Raw genomic sequence first — 20306 nt, 5'->3', positions numbered from 1 at the left:
ATAGCGCCACGTGTATTCCACAACGAGGAGTTGATGTGGTGCTGGCACTGAAATGAACGCTGTATGCGGGTTGCCTCTCTCTCTCTCTCTCTCTCGTCAAGATCATCCATGGAAGAAGCCAAGGACGATGTCCACCTCATCCGCCTCGCGATTGAACGACTAATGGAGGAGAAGAAGAACTACAGCGCCAATGACTCCGGCGATGACTTCGTCGCCGACGACGATGACGGCCGTCTTCTCCAAAGGTTACTTTCCCAGGTTAAAACTATTCTTTAGAATATCTTAATTTTTTGAAAAATGACGAGCTATTTTTAATCTCTAGGTTAGGGTTTTCCCTGGATTACATTAATTGGTTACGATTTAAGTGTGCTCGCGCGAATGAATTTCGTTTATTTTTACAGTTAAAGCTTTTGATTTTCTTTGAAACTGCGCTCGCGCTCTCTAGATTCAGAATATTCGCCTTTCCGATATACTTTCTCGTGAGTACTTAACTGACTGTTTATAATAAATAATTCTTTTTTGGTGAATCGTTTCTTGTCTAAAGTATAAAACCGTGGAAATTTCATTGATGTTCTTCATGCAACTCATCACCATTTTGCTGGTGTCCTGTTTTAAAATGTTAGTCTTTAGTAGCACTAAGCGGACATTCATCACTTATACCGGCAGCTCGTTTATAGGAGTAAAATAACGCATATGACTTCAACGATTTTTGCCGTGGATTACATTTTTTCTTCTTCAGAGCCGCTAAATGTCCTAACATTACTGTAGTCAATGTCATGTTGATCCAAAACTGTGTATCTAAAACTGTGCTATTATTATTATTATTATTATTTTTCTAAAGTTGTTCTAGAGAGAAGTATACAGTTTTTTCTTGATAAATTGGAAGTTACTTTAGGATTTTTTAACCTATCTGTTTGTTGATTCATTTATTTTCATAGATGTGCTGAATTATTCAATCGTTCTAATGACTGGTTATTAGCATGTGGGTTCTATGGGTATTTATAAAATTGTGATTTTTATATAATGTCTTTGCTTTTTCATATGCACTCTCTGTGTACATTGTGTTTTTACTTATTCTAAAGTGAGCTGATGGATCTCAAACAGGCATGAAAATGCAGTATTCCCCTCAAGTTGGTTATTTGTTCTTTTTGCAAGTGAAATCAATTGATTGATTTCTCATTTGCTGAAAATGAACTCCTTTATTCTTTCTTCAAAATGAACCTCAATAACTATGGTCTCCCCTTTTCTCATGTCTTCCACCACCATCTTCTGTATTGGAGTTTTTAACTCCTTCAAGTTACAATGCTTGTTGATGCTAAGAAAGTATAATTGCTTTCTATTGAGCAATATTGATTGATTATGCAATTTTATGGATCTATGGTCTGTGGTTGATCATCTGTGCACCTGTTTCTTGAGGAGAGATTGAGTTCACATATGATTGATGCACTATCTCATTCCATTCATCCTTCTAATTCCATATCATTATTTTCTCATTATTTATATTGACAATAATAGTTTCCTTATAGGCCATTTTTTTCGCTATGTGTCACGGACATGGAGATCTCATAGGCCAAAAGGGTTCAACCTTGCCTAGATCTACCTAAAGTGTCAAGGAGTCACACCCGTGCAGCGACAAGACCACACCAAATTTAGACCAGTCGTACTCATCCTCATTCGAGAAAGCACTCAAGTGTCTAACCTAGTGGTTAAATCTCATGGCATGAAGTCCCTTGAACCAACTAAAGTCATCACTAAGTAACCCAGAGTTGAATGGTAAGGGAGATGTGAGTTCCACTAGTACTAAGGGTAACTCTCACCCCCATAGTATAACCTCGTGTCAACATACCATTCACTTATCACTCCCTAGCGGGATTAGGGGAAGTGATACCATACACAACTTGAGCAAGATACACAAAGGATTCACACCCCTCAATAGTCCGACCCGTTTTGGAATGACTCCTCCCAACAAGATAGCCCATGGCCAAGGAGTGATGGGGCATCAAACCTCCGGGTTGAGAGTACCGCGTGATTTCATTCTCAAATGAATTCTCTATGGGATTCCCAATCCCAAATAAAAGCTTAGGATACCCCTCAAGGATATCAAGAGCCCACTCTTGAGCGCTTCTCAAGGTGGTCACTTAGTACCAAATAAGATACTAGGGAGATAGGCCACTCATTTGGTGTTTCCCCAAGAGTCATGTCTCCAAAGTATTCTTGTTTACATATATGTAATCATCAGAGATCTTATAATTATATGTTTTAGGTTCAAGAACACCACCAGTAGTACTATGGACCAACCATAACATCACAGTGACATACCAAAACTATCCCCATGACATCTGCATAGTCTTATGCAGGTTAACCGAGACCTTCCCTCCAAGTAAGAAACATAAGTCAAAAGCATGTGTTAGGGTTGCAAAACTCTAGGACCTTGACACTATGCATGTTGGCTACCTATATTCTTGCACATGTGTGTTAGAGGTGTGGAGGGGGTGGGGAGGAAAATTTGACTTTTACACAGAAAGTGGGCGTAGAAAGGAGAACCAAACAATCGGGGAAGCTTAATAACAACAATCTTGGGGAAGCTCAAGTGATACTGTTAGGTGGTTGGTGAGAAGATTATGGTCGTTGTAGAGAGCTCTAGCCCCAAAAAGATACCCACTAAGCGTGGGTAGGGGTATTTATAGGAGAAGACATACAAATGGGGATTGTCATCATCCAATAAGAAAATGTCAAGTCAAGTCTTAACAAATGAGAAAGAGATAAATAATGGCCCAATTGAGCGGCAACACATTGTTGGGGTGAAAGAGAGGGGCACATGTCAAAGATGATGTGTGATGGAAACATGAGCAATCTAGGGAAGGGTTGAGGGGGTTAGGACTCTTTTAACGAACCCTAAATCAATTCATCAAGCCATGATTCTTAAAGCATGCCTGGGCAAAGATTAGTAGGGGCTAAGGAGACATATTGCGTGTCTCCACAGCAAATACTGGGGATGCACTTTGCCATTTTAACCTCTTGCAAGTGTGTGAACATAAGATACTTAACATTTAATTCAAGATTGTGCTCATGCAAAGTCAAGGTGGGTCAATTTCATTATTTCGCACAAAATAGTAAGTTCACGCATTTACAAGGTGTTAATCTCCTACTTAAATCACAAGACATACACATTATGTGGTATTTCAATAAAAAATAGGCGAGAGTGGCAAAATGGTTTCAAGTACAAATATATATACCAGTAGTGCTAATCCACACTCCTTGTTTTGTGCCAGTTAGCAATCAGGTGTTATTTTTTTCCAACATCTATGTTAGTTAGTGACTAAGCTGCTTCAGCTTACTTCAATTAGCATATTAGAAGTACTTTTCTGGTTATTGAAGAAAAAAAGGAAAAAAATTACTTTAAAGTACTGCTAGATGATAAATTTCAAATACTTTAATAGTAAATTGGCAGCTCTTTAGTTCAAGCAAAAACTAATGTTTCAGACAGCAGAATTTTCCTTTTAGATTAGAGAATCCATGCCTATCTTGATAAATATAACACAAACACTACCACACCCATGACCCACCATATCATCACCAATGGTGATACCAGAACTACCAACATTGATGGCACTACCATAAAACAATCACTATCGTAGATGTTATACACTATTGGGAGTCTTCTTCCCCCAACCCTCTTCTTTATTTTGGCTAGGTGAAAAGGATGGGAGAGGACAACCAATTTGTGGCAGTCCTTCCTTGGTGTGAGTAGCCTCTATGCATTAGGGAACTGATGCCAAGAGGACTAGATGTACAAGCTCACAGACCATGGGCCTTGCCATAGTAGAGGTGCAGGCACTTCCTCAAGGAGGATTGAGCCATGGACTAAATCGATCCGCCAAATTCCATAAAAAACATTGTCATCTTGATCTATGGGAGAGCTAAATACTTATCACGCCATTGCTTCCTAGGTTTTGATCTCATTGCTCTTATCCTCCAAACCACATAGGACTATAGGAGTAAGTCCTTGCGACTAAGCCATCACCCCACAATGGTGCTCTATTGTGAGAGCTATGTTTTTAACATTCCTCTGTACCTCAATCACCACCTTGGCACGAAAAGCACTACAATCACCACCTTGGCAGCCATGTCCCTCAATGCCTTCTATTCTGTTATAATCTTTCTCTCGCTGCTAAAGAATTTTTAACCCTTCTGCCCTGTCAAGGCCATGTTTCTGAGAACAGCATAATTGCCAAATAAGCCTCCAGCAGTGGTCAAACTATTGCATTTTTTTACTTGGATGCCAACATGCTTTTAATTAAGCAAAAATGTGAATATAGTTGCTTATACCATTCCCAAATGATATCTTAGTGTTAAACCCTATCATAACAACTGTGATATGCACCTCTAGAATTCTGAAATTAAATAAATTTACACACCCTATTAAATTCTATTGACAGTTGGAATCATTAAAACGAGAGAGCAGTGTGCTTACGGAACCTGAACCATCTGCCGGACCAAAGGAGACACCTTCTGCAGTTCAAAAGAAGGATGTGAAGAGTAATACTGCAGATAAATTGGATGATAGTAACACTGAAATTGGAGCAGAAGAGATAGTGAAAGAGCTTAAAAAGGTCAAGAGACAGAATTCTATTACCCACTGGCTTCTTTCAACCATGCTTCTCCTCACATTTGCTTGGCAACTATCAGAAATCACCCTCATTTTGAAAGTTAAAAATGGATTGAGCCACCCATTTAAATCTTTCGGAGGTATGCTCTTTGGGATGCTGAAAGGCCCTGGTATAAATGGCCAGGATTCAGAGAAACAGTCCTCAACTACAAAGCAACTCCACATCGAAGCCCCTTCGCCCCTGCCTATTGAAATTCCTGAGCTTCCCCAGGTGGATATACCGGTTTTGGGTTTAAATGTAAAAGACAACTAAGATCGCCTTCCGATGTTTTTGTTTGAAATGAGTTCAAGATAGATAGATCATTGGTTATAAATTTTAACTTAGGCAAGTATGATGCCTGCTTGGATTTTGTAATGGTTGGAGGGAGGAAGCGTAAACCTATTTGCTCTCCTAAATTCCTCAATATTCTTTTTGCATTCCTTTCAGAAGAAATGCATGAACCACATTCTGCATAATTTAAAAGCTGACCTTGAAGGAGAAATATCTACTGTTTCAAATCCGATACAAGTGACTTCTGAGTGTTCCTGCTACGGAAAAGCTTGAGATGTGAGTACTGTATGATCACGTCCGCATGCAACAAAAAGAAAGAGAGAGATCAGAAAAGTAGTCTCTACTAAAATCCTCATTATAGTGTAAAGGAATTGTATTAATATTCAACCCTTGGCTCCAACCGAGGCTCTTTGTTTCCCCTCCTCCTTTGTCATCCTCTCACATCTTCCAACCTCCACCATCCCCCAATGTTCATCATACAAAACAACACAAGCCATTCCAACATATTAGAAATCCTGTTGGTTAACTTGAGAGGGTTATAGATACTTGGGAACAAAAGTGGGCGTGGTTAAAGTTCTGAAGGGTTGTGGGGTTGAGAGAGTTTTTAGGTTTTTGAGTACTTTGTGGAGTATTTTAGGCATCAGCCCTGTGGTGAATGCTTGAAATTTATGTTATTGAGATATTGACAAATAGGAGTTAGGAGCCATCCAAGAGTTCAGTCTAATCAAATTACATTTTTGACGAATTAAAATTTTGGATTTTTGGTGGCATATTTAGGTAGTCTAATAATCAAATAATTTTTTTTATTTTGTTAAACTCTACAATTGTTTGGTACACAAGAATAAAATGGAGAGGAATGGAATAGTTCTTCACAATTTTACAAATTCGTCGTATATTTTTTCATTCTATTTTACAATCAATTCATTCCATTCTAGTGTATTAAATATAGTCTATTTTTCTAAGCTTGAAATAGAGACCTTGGAATTGGATTTGTATAGATTTAGACAAAATTAATAAGAATTTTTTTTTTAATTTCATTTAAGTTTATATAAATTTAAATTGGGGAGACCCCAAGTTCATGCTTTCAAATAAGAGAGAGTACTATAATTTTTTCTAAGATATTTTTAATAAATATATAAAAATTTCAGTAAAAATGCTCTAATTAATGGACTTCGGAGGTGCAAAACTCTGCTCTGCCCACCCCATGAATCTTTAATATATTTCTAGGCTACAGAGGGTTGGCTTATGCTTAACAGGCATGTATTGTTGTTTGGTGAAGGGGCTTTATTTTTATTTTTTTAAATTTGCTTTGAAATTTTTGATAAAATGTTTTGATAGTAAGTAATAAGCGGTTAAAACAAATTTGCTCTGTTTCTTTTATCAAGTGCAAGTATTAATTATAACTTTCTATAAGTAATTGAATATTCCATCACCACCAGCCAATTTCTTTAGAAGGAAAAAACAAAAAAAATCGTCATTGGACAACTAATTTTCAGAAATTGGCAACTATAGTTTTGCCTTGAAGCATTTTGAATCTAATTTTTATGTCAAGAATTATTAACTAAATGTCAAGAATTAATAATTAAATGCAAAAAAAAAAAAATGGTTCCTGGAATTATCAGCTCTTTGGAAGCTATTCCTAAAAATATAATTAACCATTTACCCAAAAAATTTTGGTTTCAAAACCTAACACGCTTTAACATGTCTGCTTCGCCCATAAAAGAAAATGGTTACAGATCACCAATATTAAACAGAAACCAAAGACCAACAGCCCTCGTTCATTGAATCATGTAGGGCTATACACCTATAATTCTGTTTTTCAAAGGGGGAAAAAAGACTCAAAAAATTCCCAATACCCAATTCATTCAGGAGATTGTCCAATAATTCCCCGAACATACAATTGTACCTTTTCATCCATTCATCCAACCACTCGCAACAAATAAATCTCTGAATCATGCAAGCCAGAGATTTTAAAAAGGGCACAATAGAACAGGATGCAACATAGCCAACCAAAAACCTAGAAGAAAAAGAATCCCCAGTTTTAAATTGAAAAGTCTGAAACCGAACCGAGATTAAAAAGCAAACTGACTTTGAAGCCAAACACGCTGTATTCGTCTCCCCCAACCTCCTTTTGAAATAGGTGGCTTGCGGTGTCCCAACTCGAATGAAATCTTCATGCATAGTTCAACCGGAATATGTCATTCAACACATAAAAGCTTCCCTGCGGGGTTGGCATCAAATGGAACATCTACAATTCCAGACAAGCAACACACCACCGTAAGTGGGGAAAAGAAAGGCAGAAAAACCAAGACCAACTGCAAACACGTGGGCTCAATGCATCAAATAAGTACAGCAACTACCAAGGTTAAGTCAGCTAGCTGTAAAACGAGAACAAAAGCAGAGGCACAGCCAATAGCAACCAAAGGTGTGTTTGGCACGATTGGGCTTGTCAAAAGCTGGAACCAGTGCCCATAAAAACACAAATTTAAGAAAAAAAAACATTAAAGAATGAAGTTTGGATTGAGAGGAACTAAAAACTAGTATTTCCTTAATGTGAATTTTTTTTTGCCTGGTGGGGGGATTCAATCACATGGCGTCATGGGGCACACCACTCTGATGCAGCAGCACCAAAACACACGCTTATTATTCGTGAGAAAGCAAACGACTCTGAGATGTTATTCACTATAAAGTTTAGATTTCAAGAAAGAAACCCACAGAACATGTTAAGATAAAAGGGATCCAATCACATGGCATTATGGGCACGTCGCTATATGATGTCACAGCACCAAAGAGCACTAAATGATTATAGGCGAAAAACAAATGTTTTAAGAAAGAAACTAGGCTAAAGTTATAAAAACGACAACTAAAATTTAAGCGCCATATCCTCAAACATGCAGGAAAAACATATCCAACCACACAATATCTCACCAAAGGAATGACCTAACCTTATTAGTATTATTATTGCAAGAGAACACTATTAACGACAGGTAGATGGAGAAACTGAGAAAACCAACATATTATGCCAATTTTTACTTGAACATGCCTTCTCATTGTGTGAAGATCTTATGTTATCTTTATCACAATCCAAGAGTGCTTGGGCAACTAAAATCACCATATTGCCTGCAGAAAAATGAAAGTGACAGAAAGGAGGAATAGAAACTTCTAGTGTTTGACTTGTTTACATTCCACTCCAGCTACCACTCTCGCTTCATGTAACATGTTCAAATATTTTCAGCACCAGATGGGAGCACCTTTGTCAACCTAGCTTGGTTTTCTAAACATAATGAGCATTGTGATAGTTCCACTCAAGTCGCCAGCCCATGTTCCAAGCAAATATAGCTTAAAGCAGCAAGTCCACAAGAACTACAGCAAAAGGAAAACATAAGAGCTTCTTCAGTTGCGGAAATAGTTTTCAATTTCCAGAATTTGTGTGGAAAATTTTGAAAACATATTTTTTACCATATCCCAGCCTTTTCGTATACAAATTGTAAAAAACTGGAAAACAAGGACACATTTCTGAATTGTTTTAAAAACTGAATGGAAAATGTAAACTGTCTCCTAGAACTGAGCAAGCTCTTAATGACTCCTGGATATCATTTACATAAACATGAATTTACTTAATAAGAAACTAACTCAAGGCAGTAATATTTGCCTATGCACACGCGCACACAAAAACAGCTATAAATTGCAAGTCATCGCATAGGTAACAGTTAAATTTAATTACAGAGATACGGAAGTTGAGAAATGACCTAACCATACGTCCAGGAAAAAACAAGCACTCTAATAACAGGGTGATAAGAGAAAACTAAGAAATACAACAAATTATGCCAATTTTTACTCAAACATGCTTTCTCTTAGAAGATCTTACGTAATTTTCTATTGCAATTCAAAGACACTTATGTTCCGTTTGGTTTGCGGAATGTCTATTCCCAAAAATAAATTAGTTTTAACACATTCGTTATACAAGAAATTATATTATCACTATAAACTATAAAGCAAATAATAATATAAAATATTTTATGAGTCTATAATAAGAAATAGTCAATAAATAATTATTCTTAAATTTCATCATGTAGATGTCTATTCCTTTCTCATTACATATTGAATGAAATAATAAGGATTATATAAAGAAATACTATTCCCTTAATTCCCAAAAATTAAACTATATTTCATCTTATTCCAATGAATAGCTATTCAGCTGAACCAAATGAGCCTTAGGATCCATTTGGATCAAGGATTTTATTTGGAGCAAGGAAAGGAAAATAAGGAGAAACTAATTTTCCATTGTATTTTCCTTCTATATTAAATACGTTTATCAAATAAAAATTAAGAAAAATCAAATATTTATTATGTATAAAATCAAAATTTTGTTCATGGATTTGATTTATAAATATTTTATTTTCTTTCTCATTTTCTTTGATAATCAAACATGAAAATGTAGATTCCTTGATATTTTCTTTCCCTTCCCCTAGTATTTTCAGAGTTCCAAATGAGGCCTTAGGAACCAAAATAATGTGTAATAAGGCCTGCAGCCAAATGAAAGCAACGAGGAGGAGGAAAACAATAAACAGAAACCAAACTAGATATATGAATAAACAGTAAAAATAGGCCAAATAGATGACACAATAGCAAAGATTTATTGACGATCAACACATAAGTTTGACAGTTGCTGCATGCTTTACAATATCAAATAAAGATGTATTCTTTCAAATTAACTCTTCTGCAACTGCCAGCACCACTATTGAAATGCATATAATAATTAAATATGATGACGACTAACATGGTATGCCATTACAACAACGACTAACATGGTATGCCATTACAACAACAAATGAAATGAGAAAGCAATTGAAATCATACATACAAATAAAGTTCAAAATTTTCTTTTTCCTCGTTGCAATATATATATATATATATATATAATGCCACCAACATATATTAAATGCATACTTACCTTGTCTGATACTCATTTCAATAATAATTCATGTGACTTCACATTTGAATGAAATAAGGAGATATTGCATGTAGGTCAAACACGAGATAGCATGATAAACAGACAATTCACATCATGCATATATAGACAGTAACACTGGATTCACCATTAACAAGTCTTGTCTATGCAGTTTTTCACATCAACTATTAGCGAATTAAGCATCCCCAATCATTTTTAATAAGAGATTTTGAAAACAGTACCAAATTCCCTATGGTCAAATAATAGATCTGCAAAACAAATTGAGCAATTAGCGCGCATAATTTTTTTTTTAATAAAAAAATGTATCAATTGATGCATTCAGAATGAGCAGAACACACATAAATTTATGACATAAGTCCAGTTTATAGGCAATTTTGGAGAGCCAGAAAGTAACAAAAACCTTGTCAAATACCTCTTTAAAAAAAAACAAAAATCTTGTCAAATGCACAGAATTAAGAATGTTATCTTCATGAAAAGTAAACAAGATAAAAAACATTTTCCAAAGAAATGTGTAAAGAAATAAAACAAACACTTGAACATAACATGTTTTAAAGCCACAAGACTGGAGAATATCATGGCAGTAATAAGAATACAAAAGAGAACAGAAAATAACAAATATAAAATACTAGATCTATTAAAAAATCACAGGAAAGTGAAAAAGAAAAAGAATTAAGAAAAGTCAGCCTCAGCATAGCCTGAAGCATAGCAGATAAAACATTTCAATCACCAAAAACATACCTAAACCCAAATAATAAATCGATTGGGAACACCGACACCCAAATAAACCTTATCAATCCACAGCAGAGTCAGTTTCCAGCCCTCATGAAATCTAACCTAAGGCTCTCTCCATTCAATCAATAAAAAATGTGCCTTCCATTCTAGAATCTACAAACCTCTGCAAAATTGATATGCATATCAATCAACAACAGATTGATTCAAAATGTTCGAAGACCCTAAATCTCCAATCCATCATAAGATCAATAGCTTTGGGTAAGCCAACAACAGATAAAATCAAAATGTTCAAAAACCCCAGAAAATGACAAGGCTAAGATAGGAGAAAGAATTATGTGATCAATCAAACAACAGATCAACTCAAAATGTTCATAAGCCCTAGAAAATGACCGCTAAAATAAGAGGAGAATTATGCAAAGTGACTCTCCAAATCATCACAAGATCGATAGTTTTGGACCAATCAACAACAGCTCCACTCAACATATTCAAAAACTTGAAAACTGGCAAAACTAAAGGGAAAAAAAAACTAATAATATAAACAAACAAGTTGTCATAACTTGTTTCATCAATGTACATCAATGAAAACAGAAACAAAGTAATGGCAAAGAGCCACTATAAGAAGAAGCAAAGAGACTCCTGCAAGATTGATAGATACTTTCAGATGAATCACCATCAGATCAATTCAAAATGTTCAAGCACCCTAGAAAATAACTAGGGTAGGATAAGAGGAAGAATTAAGCAAAGAGACTCTCCAAACTATTGCAATGATTAACTAAAGATGTTAAAAAAAACCTAGAAAAGACAAAGCTAAGCTAAGATACTCTTCCGAACCATCTCAAAATCAGCAGAGTCCGATAATCAGTAGCAAATCAATTCAAAATGTTCAAAACCTCTAGAAAATAACACAGCTATGACACGCGGAAGAATTGAGAAAAAGTCCATGGTTTTAGCTCAACCAATAACTGTTGGGCTCAAAAAGATCCAAAAACCGTAAGAGAACGGCAAAAAGCAAATATAAGAGGAAGAATTAAGCAGAGAGACCATCCAAAGCGTCACAAAAGCAACAGTTTAGCATCAATCAACAACAGATCAACTCAAAATGTTCAAAAACAACAGAAAATGAGAAAGCTAAGACAAAAGGAATAATCACACTATGACATATATTAACGAAACCTACATAGAAGATATCGGATCAATCAACAAACAGCGGTTTTCCATCTACGACATCCAAACTGACACAAAATCAGTAGTTTAAAATCAATCAGTAACAGATCGATTCAAAATGTTCAGAAACCCAAGAAAATGACACGGCCAAGACGAGATGAAAAAATTAATCAACAAACTAATGGCTTCAGATCAATCAACAATAGATCGGCTCAAACGTTCAAAAACCTGAGAAAACTACAAGAAGCGACGATAAAAACAAAAATTTAGCAAAGAAACTCTCCAAAGCATCCCGAAATCTATAGTTTAGAATCAATCACCAAAGATCGACTCAAATTCCAACAAAAAAAAAATGGTATAATCAAAGACACAGGTGCGTATACCTGACTGAACTTGAGGGCGTGTTGTTCGCCGGCGAGCTGGAGGTTGCCACTGACAAAGACAAGCATGCCGCCGGCGGGGCCGGAGGGCTGGCAATCGACGGTGGTTATGCTGTGCTGGCACTGCTGGAAGGGGAGGGAGGTGAGCTTGGCAACGATGTTGGTAGAGCCCTGGATCTTCTGGCCCTCGAAGGTCAGCATCGACGCTTCCTGATATAGGTTGGCCAGGTTCGCTCGGTTCGCGTCGAAGGTCGTGTAGTAGTGCTCCACGAACGCCTTCGCTACTGCGTCTGGATCCATCGATGGATGATGATGAAGATGAAGATGAAGATGACGAAGGTGAGGGTGGGCGTTGGCAGGGGTTGGGGTTGGGGTTTGGCTTTGCCCTCTCTCTCTCTCTCTCTCTCTTTGAATCGGTTTGGCTGCTTAAGACTCACGCGAGAAAGCACGAGTAGGAGCGTAGGGATAGTGAGGGTGATCGTTCTATTTGTAACGTCATTAAGTTGGACGAGTAATAAATGGGAAAAAAAAAATTGGACACAAAATGATTTCGTTATATTCGGGAGTAGTTCCATTTTTCGATTATGTAAAAACTTATTTAATTCACTCTTCTGCATAAATGAATGATTTTATAATTTATTTTAAAGACTTATTTTATTTAAGTTTATAAATAGCTCATCCAATAAATTTGTTTAAAGGCTTAAGGACGTGTAACCAATTTTACAATCAATTCAATTTTCATTTTTATTTTTTTGCTTTTTTCCAAATCCTTAAATTAGATTTGGCAAACATAACTCTCTCTCTCTCTCTCTCTCTCTCTAATAGGAGTACTAAGAGTTAAAAGAGGGAGTTTCAAATTCATTCACCCTTAGAAATTATTATGGCTAATATGATTAGAATTTGTTATGATTAGCATGTTAGCATCACCGCATGATTCAATGTCTATATTTATATATGTTTGTTTCATAAATTTCTCAAACAAGTTGAGTTTTAAATATAAAACAATCATAAGTTCAAGTGATTCAAGCTCCATCTAAACTCAAATCAACTTATATAGTTTTATTCAAATTTTACTAATGAGCTTGAGCATAATAAAGTTTGATTAGATCCAACTTGTGGTCAAATGATACTTTTTTTAATAAGGTTGAATCAGGTCAAGTATAAATTAAAACTTAACAAATAAGTTTGAACATGATAAAACTAGACTTGACTCGATTCGTTTACAACCTATAAAATAGGAGACGGGTGTTCGGGTCTCCATGTAGGCATTTTTACAGTATTTGGACACATATAATTCTATACCTTTGGGGTAGTTGACCAATGTTACTTATATAGTTTTACTAAAATTTTTAACTAATGAGCTTGAACATAGTAAAGTTTGGCTCGATTCAGATAGAAGTCAAATGGTTTTTAATAAATAAGGATGAATCAAGTTGAGTACAAATTAAATTTAACGAATAAGTTTGAACATTATAAACTAACTTAACTTTGTTCATTTGTGACCTATAATATAAAAGGCGGGTGTTCGAGTCTCCATGTAAGCATTTTTGTAGTATCTATGTACCTTTGGGTTGGTTGACCAATGTTCTATCCCACTCTATCAAGGCCTTGTATTGGGACTCAATTTAAAACTAAAAATTTCATTAATTTACAATGCATTAATTGAATTGTTTCTAAATAAATGCACATTTTTCTACAAGTGAACCCAGACCTTCATTTTACATTTTACAATATTTAAGTGAAATTCAGATTTTTAGACACAAATGTTTATGTTATTTGCAATACATTTAATAAATTAATTATATTAAGTATTTGCAAATATCCATTTTTCACCCATTTTAGAGACTCGTTTTATTTACGAGATTTTTTTTATAGAAAAACTTAAGAGAAAATACATTAAAATCACTATCAGTTGAGTCATGAGAGATAATGCAAACAAAAGATTTAACTTTGTCCCGTGAAAAAATATTTTCCATTTGTTCTTAACTTGTCCTAAGAAGTCAAACATTTAAGAAAGGGGCAAGGAATATGATGCTAACAATAGCATCATGTCCCAATAGAGTAATCTTGGCATTGCCAATAGCAATATTTTCACATTTTGACACTCCCCTTCTCTCTAAACTGAAAATATAACACTTTGATTTGGTATTACTGTATGATTTTGTGTACCTGATATATTCTATTTTTCAATTTTATTTGAGCTCATTAGGGGTAGGCCATGTTGATATGAAGGTACATTGACCAGCGTCATATTTAGGTATGCAAGATACAATCACCAAAGTCATGTTTCTATGATGATTAATGAAATGTTTCCTAACCAAGATACATTGACATAATGGATATGCATTGGTCAAAGTCATGAATCTCGTTAATGAGTGTATCATTAGGGAATGTATCACATTTAATCAATATATATTCACCTTGGAGGAAATGAAATGTCATATGTATGTTTATCTCGTTGATGGAATGAGTCACTTATGAATTTCTATATAAAAGGCTTTTGGTCTCTCTTACCACTCAATAATAAAGTGTGGTAGTATCTCCATCACTAAACCAAACATGAGAATGAGTAATAGGAGAGAAGATTCAGTAGTTTTCCGCATAATAGAAACTTAATCAATAAGAACAGAAGGAAATAAGAACTAGTTGCATCGAAGTTCTATTATTTCGACGAAAATATCAAGGTACATTCACCTTAGAGGAAGGGAAAGGTCATGTTTATGTTTATGACTATTTGATGGATTGAGTCACTTATGGATTTCTATGTAAAGGGCTCTTGGTCTCTCTCAGGGTCTCACCACTCAAGACTCAAGTTTGGTCGAATCTCCATCACTAAGCCAAACATGAGAGTGAGTACGGAGAGAGAAGATCAAGTAATACTCCGCATAATAAGGACTTGATCAACAAAAATAGAAGGAAAAAAAGAGCTAATTGCATCGAAATTTGATTGTCTCAGTGGAAATTGTTGTGCCGGGCACCCCACTTATGCCAAACACCAATACTACAACTATTGCTATTGAATATATAAGAAAATTAAAGCAATGCAGAAAGTAATAATAAAACAATAAAAAGAACAAGATAAGAAATTTACGAGATTCGGTATAGAATTACCTACATCCTCGGGCGCCGATGATCAATCCACTACTTCTTGACAAAGTACAACTTTGAAGTGTGTTTTACAAATGAAGAGTTGAGCTATTTATATAGCTTCAACCTCAAGTCTAAAAAACACTTCTCTCCAATGTGGGACAAATAATATAAAAAATTCAAAACAACCTTTTATACTAATGTGGAAGTATTCTACCAATGTGGGACAAAAAAAACAACAAATCTCCACCTTGACGATAAATTCAATAAATTTTTCAGTCACCAACATTTTCTGGAGTTCCACATCATCGACGCCTTCCAAAAATATTCAGACTTGCAGGATATTGATCAAGTCCAAACAATGTTTCAACTTGATTGTTGTCACAATCTTGGTCAACATATCTATAAGATTTTCAGTTGTAGCAATCTTCTGAAGAAGTATTTTGCCTCCATCAATAATATCCCGCATAAAATGAAACTGAACATCGATATGCTTCGTTCGTGCATGGTAGACTTGGTTCTTTGCCAAATGAATAGCACTCTGACTATCACAAAACACAACAATGCGCTTCTGAACAATTCCCAAATTTTCAAGTAAACCCTGCAATCAAATAGCTTCCTTAACAGCCTTTGAAGCTCCCATGTACTCTGCTTCTGTTGTAGACAAAGTAATGTTAGACTGTAAGGTAGACTTCCAACTCACTGGACCATTAGCAAATGTAAAAATATATCTAGTAGTTGATCAACGTTTATCCAAATCACCTGCAAAATCCGAATCCACATATCCAACAACACGTTGATCAATAGTATTATTTTTATTAAATACTATACCAATATCAATCGTATTCATAATATATCTCAAAATCCATTTCACAGCTTGCCAATGTCCTTTACCCGGATCATGCATATACCTGCTCACTATACTAACAGCTTGTGAAATATCAGGTCTGGTATAAACCATTGCATACATCAGACTACCAACAGCACTTGCATAAGGAACCTGTGACATATACTTACGTTCCTCATTTGATTTAGGAGATAAAGCCGCACTAAGTTTGAAATGAGGAGCAAGAGGAGTGCTTACTGGTTTTGACTACTCAGACATGCCAAAACTCTGTATTACCTTCTTCAAATACTATTTCTGAGACAAACTAACTCTTCCTCTCATTCTGTTTCTGCGAATCTCGATGCCAAGTATCTTCTTTGCTTCACCAAGATTTTTCATCTCAAACTCTTAATTTAACTGACTTTTCAACTTGTTGATTTCTTCCCTATTCTTTGAAGCTATCAACATATCATCAACATACAAGAGTAAATATATAAAAGATCCATTTTGTAATCTGCGAAAATAAACACAATGATCATGTTTATTTCTGATGTACTTCTAACCCATCATAAACTGATGAAATCGTTTGTACCACTGTCTTAGAGACTGTTTAAACCATATAACGATTTACCCAGTTTACATACCCAATTTTCTTTTCCAGCAACCTAAAATCCATCTGGCTGAGTCATATAGATTTCCTCTTCCAAATCACCATGTAAAAATGCAATTTTTACATCGAGTTGAACTAGTTCAAGATCAAATTGTGCTACCAAAGCCAACAAAATTCGAATGGAAGAATGTTTAACAACTAGAGAAAATACCTCATTATAATCAATGCCTTCCTTCTATGCGTAGCCCTTAGCTACCAATCTAGCTTTAAAGCGAACATTATTTGCATCTAGAAATCCTTCTTTCTTTACATAAACCCATTTATAACCAATTGCTTTCTTACCCTTGGGCAGCTGGGCTAGCTCTCAAGTCTGATTCTGATGAAGAGACTGCATTTCTTCATCCATTGCTTTTTTCCACTTGTCTGATTCAAAGTTCCTCATTGCTTCTTTGAAAGTGTAAGGAACATTATCATCCACAACTGGTAGTGCATAGGCCACCATATCAGTATATCGAGTAGGTTTTCGAATTTCTCGTCTTGGCCTTTGAGAAACAATTGATTCTTGTTGCTGTGAAGATTCTCGAATTGAAATCTTCTCTTCTTGTACACTATTCCCCACCGCAACTGGAGAGTTACCTTGTGTAGTCTCATTTCTCATTGGGTTTCCCAAAATTGTCTCAACCTCCACCTGTTGTTGAGTACCGCGGGTCTTCTCTTCAACTCGTGACTCCTTGCGTATTGTTCTCTTCATCATCACAAGTTCATCAAAAGTTACATCTCTACTTAAAATCATTTTTTCGTCTTTAGACACCAAAGACGGTATCCTTTGACTCCTGTACTTATCCCTTAGAATATTGCTTTCTTGGCTCTTGGATCCAACTTAGATTCTTTAACATGATAATAATTCATAGTACCAAATACATGTAAAGAATCATAATCACTAGCAGGCTTCCAGACCATACCTCATAGGGTGTTTTTCCCCCTATTGCAGATGATGGTAGACGATTGACGAGATGACATGCATACCTAACAGCCTCAGCCCAAAACCTTTTGTCTAACCGAGCATTAGACAACATAGATCGAACTTTCTCCAGCAAAGTCTGATTCATGTGTTCTGCCACCCCATTCTGCTGTGGTGTATTTCGAACTGTGAAGTGTCGAGCAATACCTTCATCCTAACATACCTTCATAAACGGGTCACTCGTGTATTCACCACCATTATCTGATTTGAGTCGTTTAATCTTTTTGCCAGTTTGAGTTTCAACTAATTTTTTCCACTTAAGGAAAATATCACACACTTCATTTTTATGCTTCATAGAATACACCCAAACTCTTCTAGAAAAATCATCAACAAAAGTGACAAAATAATGCATACCACCCAACGAAGCCATTTTTGTGGGCCCCCATAATTCTGTATGGATGTAGTCTAAAATACCATTAGTCTGGTGGATTGTTGTGCCAAATTTCACTTTAGTTTGTTTTCCCAGAATGCAATGCTCACAAAATTCAAGTTTGCACACCTTTGCACCCTTTAACAAACCTCGCTTAGCTAATTGTTGCAAAGATTTTTCTCCTGCATGTGCTAATCGCATATGCCATAACCTGGTTGTATCTGAACCTTCATCTTTCTCAGAAACAACAGTTGCTGAGCCAATAACTGTACTACCTTGTAAATAATACAAGTTATTTTTCCTTAGTCCTTTCATCACCACCAGCGCACCTGATTTAATCTTTAAGGTTCCATCTTTCAAAGTGACAGTGAACCCTTTAGATTCTAAGGCACCCAATGAAATCAGATTCTTTTTTAGGCTTGAAACATACCTAACATCAGTCAAGGTCTTAATAGTTCCATCTTGACATTTCAACTGTATTGATCCTATTCCAGTTGTTTTACAAGTATTATCATTTCCCATAAAAATAACCCCACCATCTAATTCTTCAAAATTAGAAAACCATTCCCTATTGGGACACATGTGATAGGAACATTCAGAATCCAAAATCCACTCACCAATATAATGTGACGAAGATGTTCCAACAAGAGAAAAATCTGACTCACTTCCATCATCATTGGCTATATTGGCATTAGAATGTGCTTTGTCCTTATTCTTCTGCTGTAATTTAGGGCAATCTTTCTTCCAATGCCCTTTCTCACGACAAAAAACGCATTCATCTTTAGCAGGTCTCTCACGAGATTTACTCCTCTTATGAGATTTACTCTTCCTTCCAGGCATACAACTCTGAGAACGTCCCCTTATTGTTAGTGCTTCTGCTGTTTCCTTATGGACTCTCTGATCCTTCTTTCTGCATTCAGTACTAATCAATGCAGTACAAACAACATCATAAGTAACTTTATCTTTCCCATACAATAAAGTGGTGGTCAAATGTTCATACTCATCAGGGAGAGAATTCAGTAACAATATGACTTTATCCTCATCTTTCACCTTTTCATCCAAATTTAACAAATCGGCCAAAATTTTATTGAGGGCATTTATGTGGTCATTAATCGAAATACCTAATTGATACTAGAAGTGAAAAAATTTCTTTTTCAAATAGAGTCGATTTTCTAGACTCTTGGTCATAAATGTATCTTCCAATGTCTTCCACAATTTCTTTGCAGATGTCTCCCTCATAACACAATATTTCTGATTTTTGGCGAGACACAGACAAATCGTACCACATGCTTGGCGATTGATCTTTTCCCAATCTCTGTCACCCATATCTACCAGTTTATCATCCAAAGCAATATCTAGTTCTTGTTGATACAAGATGTCCATCACCTCACATTGACACATACCAAAATTATTGGTACCATCAAATTTCTCCACCTCAAACCGAGCATTAGCCATCGTCTTCGATGATGATGTCGAAGCTGAAGGGGTTGGAGTTCGTGTGGACAGAGTTTCTTCTACTGTTGCACTAGTTTCTGTCATCTTTATATATTCAATAGCAACCAACAAAGCAAAAGGCCTAGGATGAATAGTACGTACCAACTGTGTCTACTCTGTTTTATCCTATGAAATTCCACTTTGACCAGGCCAACCTCCAAGAAGCGACTGAGCCGCAATGGTCTCTGAGCACTCGCTTAGACAAGGTCTTTCTTAGGCATCAAACGTAGAATCAAGGATCCTAACAAAGGAACACCTCCGTATCAACACTATTCAACCTAGCTCTGATACCAATTGTTGTGCCGGGCACCCCACTTGTGCCAAACACCAATACTACAACTATTGCTATTGAATATATAAGAAAATTAAAGTAATGCAGAAAGTAATAATAAAACAATAAAAAGAACAAGACAAGAAATTTACGAGATTCAGTATAGAATTACCTACGTTCTCGGGCGCCGATGATCAATCCACTACTTCTTAACAAAGTATAACTTTGAAGTGTGTTTTACAAATGAAGAGTTGAGCTCTTTATATAGCTTCAACCTCAAGTCTAAAAAACACTTCTCTCAAATGTGGGACAAATAATATAAAAAATTCAAAACAACCTTTTATACCAATGTGGAAGTATTCTACCAATGTGGGACAAAAAAAACAACAGAAATATCGTAAGGTATATTTAAATTTCTTTCCTTATCTCTACTTGATCA

General features: G+C 35.7%; 2 protein-coding genes across 3 annotated transcripts; one reads left to right on the top strand and one right to left on the bottom strand.

Annotated features, from left to right (window-relative positions):
* Window positions 1–24: 24 nt before the first annotated feature.
* Window positions 25–5151, top strand: LOC131144770 (uncharacterized). Its single transcript, XM_058093622.1, has 2 exons — window positions 25–258; window positions 4440–5151. Exons 1-2 carry the CDS (start codon window positions 64–66, stop codon window positions 4920–4922), a joined length of 678 nt encoding a protein of 225 aa, XP_057949605.1. The 5' UTR covers window positions 25–63; the 3' UTR covers window positions 4923–5151.
* A 1535-nt stretch (window positions 5152–6686) lies between these two features.
* On the bottom strand, window positions 6687–12788 carry LOC131144769 (nuclear transport factor 2B). 2 transcript variants are annotated; one of them, XM_058093621.1, is made up of 2 exons: window positions 12192–12788; window positions 6687–7188 (listed from the first exon to the last, which is right to left on the bottom strand). In XM_058093621.1, the coding sequence occupies exons 1-2, from the start codon at window positions 12486–12488 to the stop codon at window positions 7114–7116; spliced, it is 372 nt and encodes a 123-aa protein (XP_057949604.1). In that variant the 5' UTR covers window positions 12489–12788; the 3' UTR covers window positions 6687–7113. The 2 variants fall into 2 exon arrangements, with proteins under 2 accessions (XP_057949604.1, XP_057949603.1); XM_058093620.1 differs by having other exon boundaries at window positions 6687–8303; window positions 12192–12719.
* Between the last annotated feature and the right edge of the window lie 7518 nt (window positions 12789–20306).

Source organism: Malania oleifera, chromosome 12, assembly GCF_029873635.1.
Source record: "Malania oleifera isolate guangnan ecotype guangnan chromosome 12, ASM2987363v1, whole genome shotgun sequence".
Classification (NCBI taxonomy): Eukaryota; Viridiplantae; Streptophyta; class Magnoliopsida; order Santalales; family Ximeniaceae; genus Malania; species Malania oleifera.
This window is presented reverse-complemented; position numbering and strand designations above follow the sequence as displayed.

Bases quoted from the DNA above. Each gene is read 5' to 3' on its own strand.
- LOC131144769 (XM_058093620.1), bottom strand. From the start codon at position 12,488: ATGGATCCAGACGCAGTAGCGAAGGCGTTCGTGGAGCACTACTACACG. The intron at 8,304-12,191 runs GTATACGCACCT...CTTTTGCTGTAG, and splicing joins ACGCCCTCAAGTTCAGTCAG to TTCTTGTGGACTTGCTGCTT.
- LOC131144770 (XM_058093622.1), top strand. From the start codon at position 64: ATGCGGGTTGCCTCTCTCTCTCTCTCTCTCTCGTCAAGATCATCCATG. The intron at 259-4,439 runs GTTAAAACTATT...TTCTATTGACAG, and splicing joins TCCAAAGGTTACTTTCCCAG to TTGGAATCATTAAAACGAGA.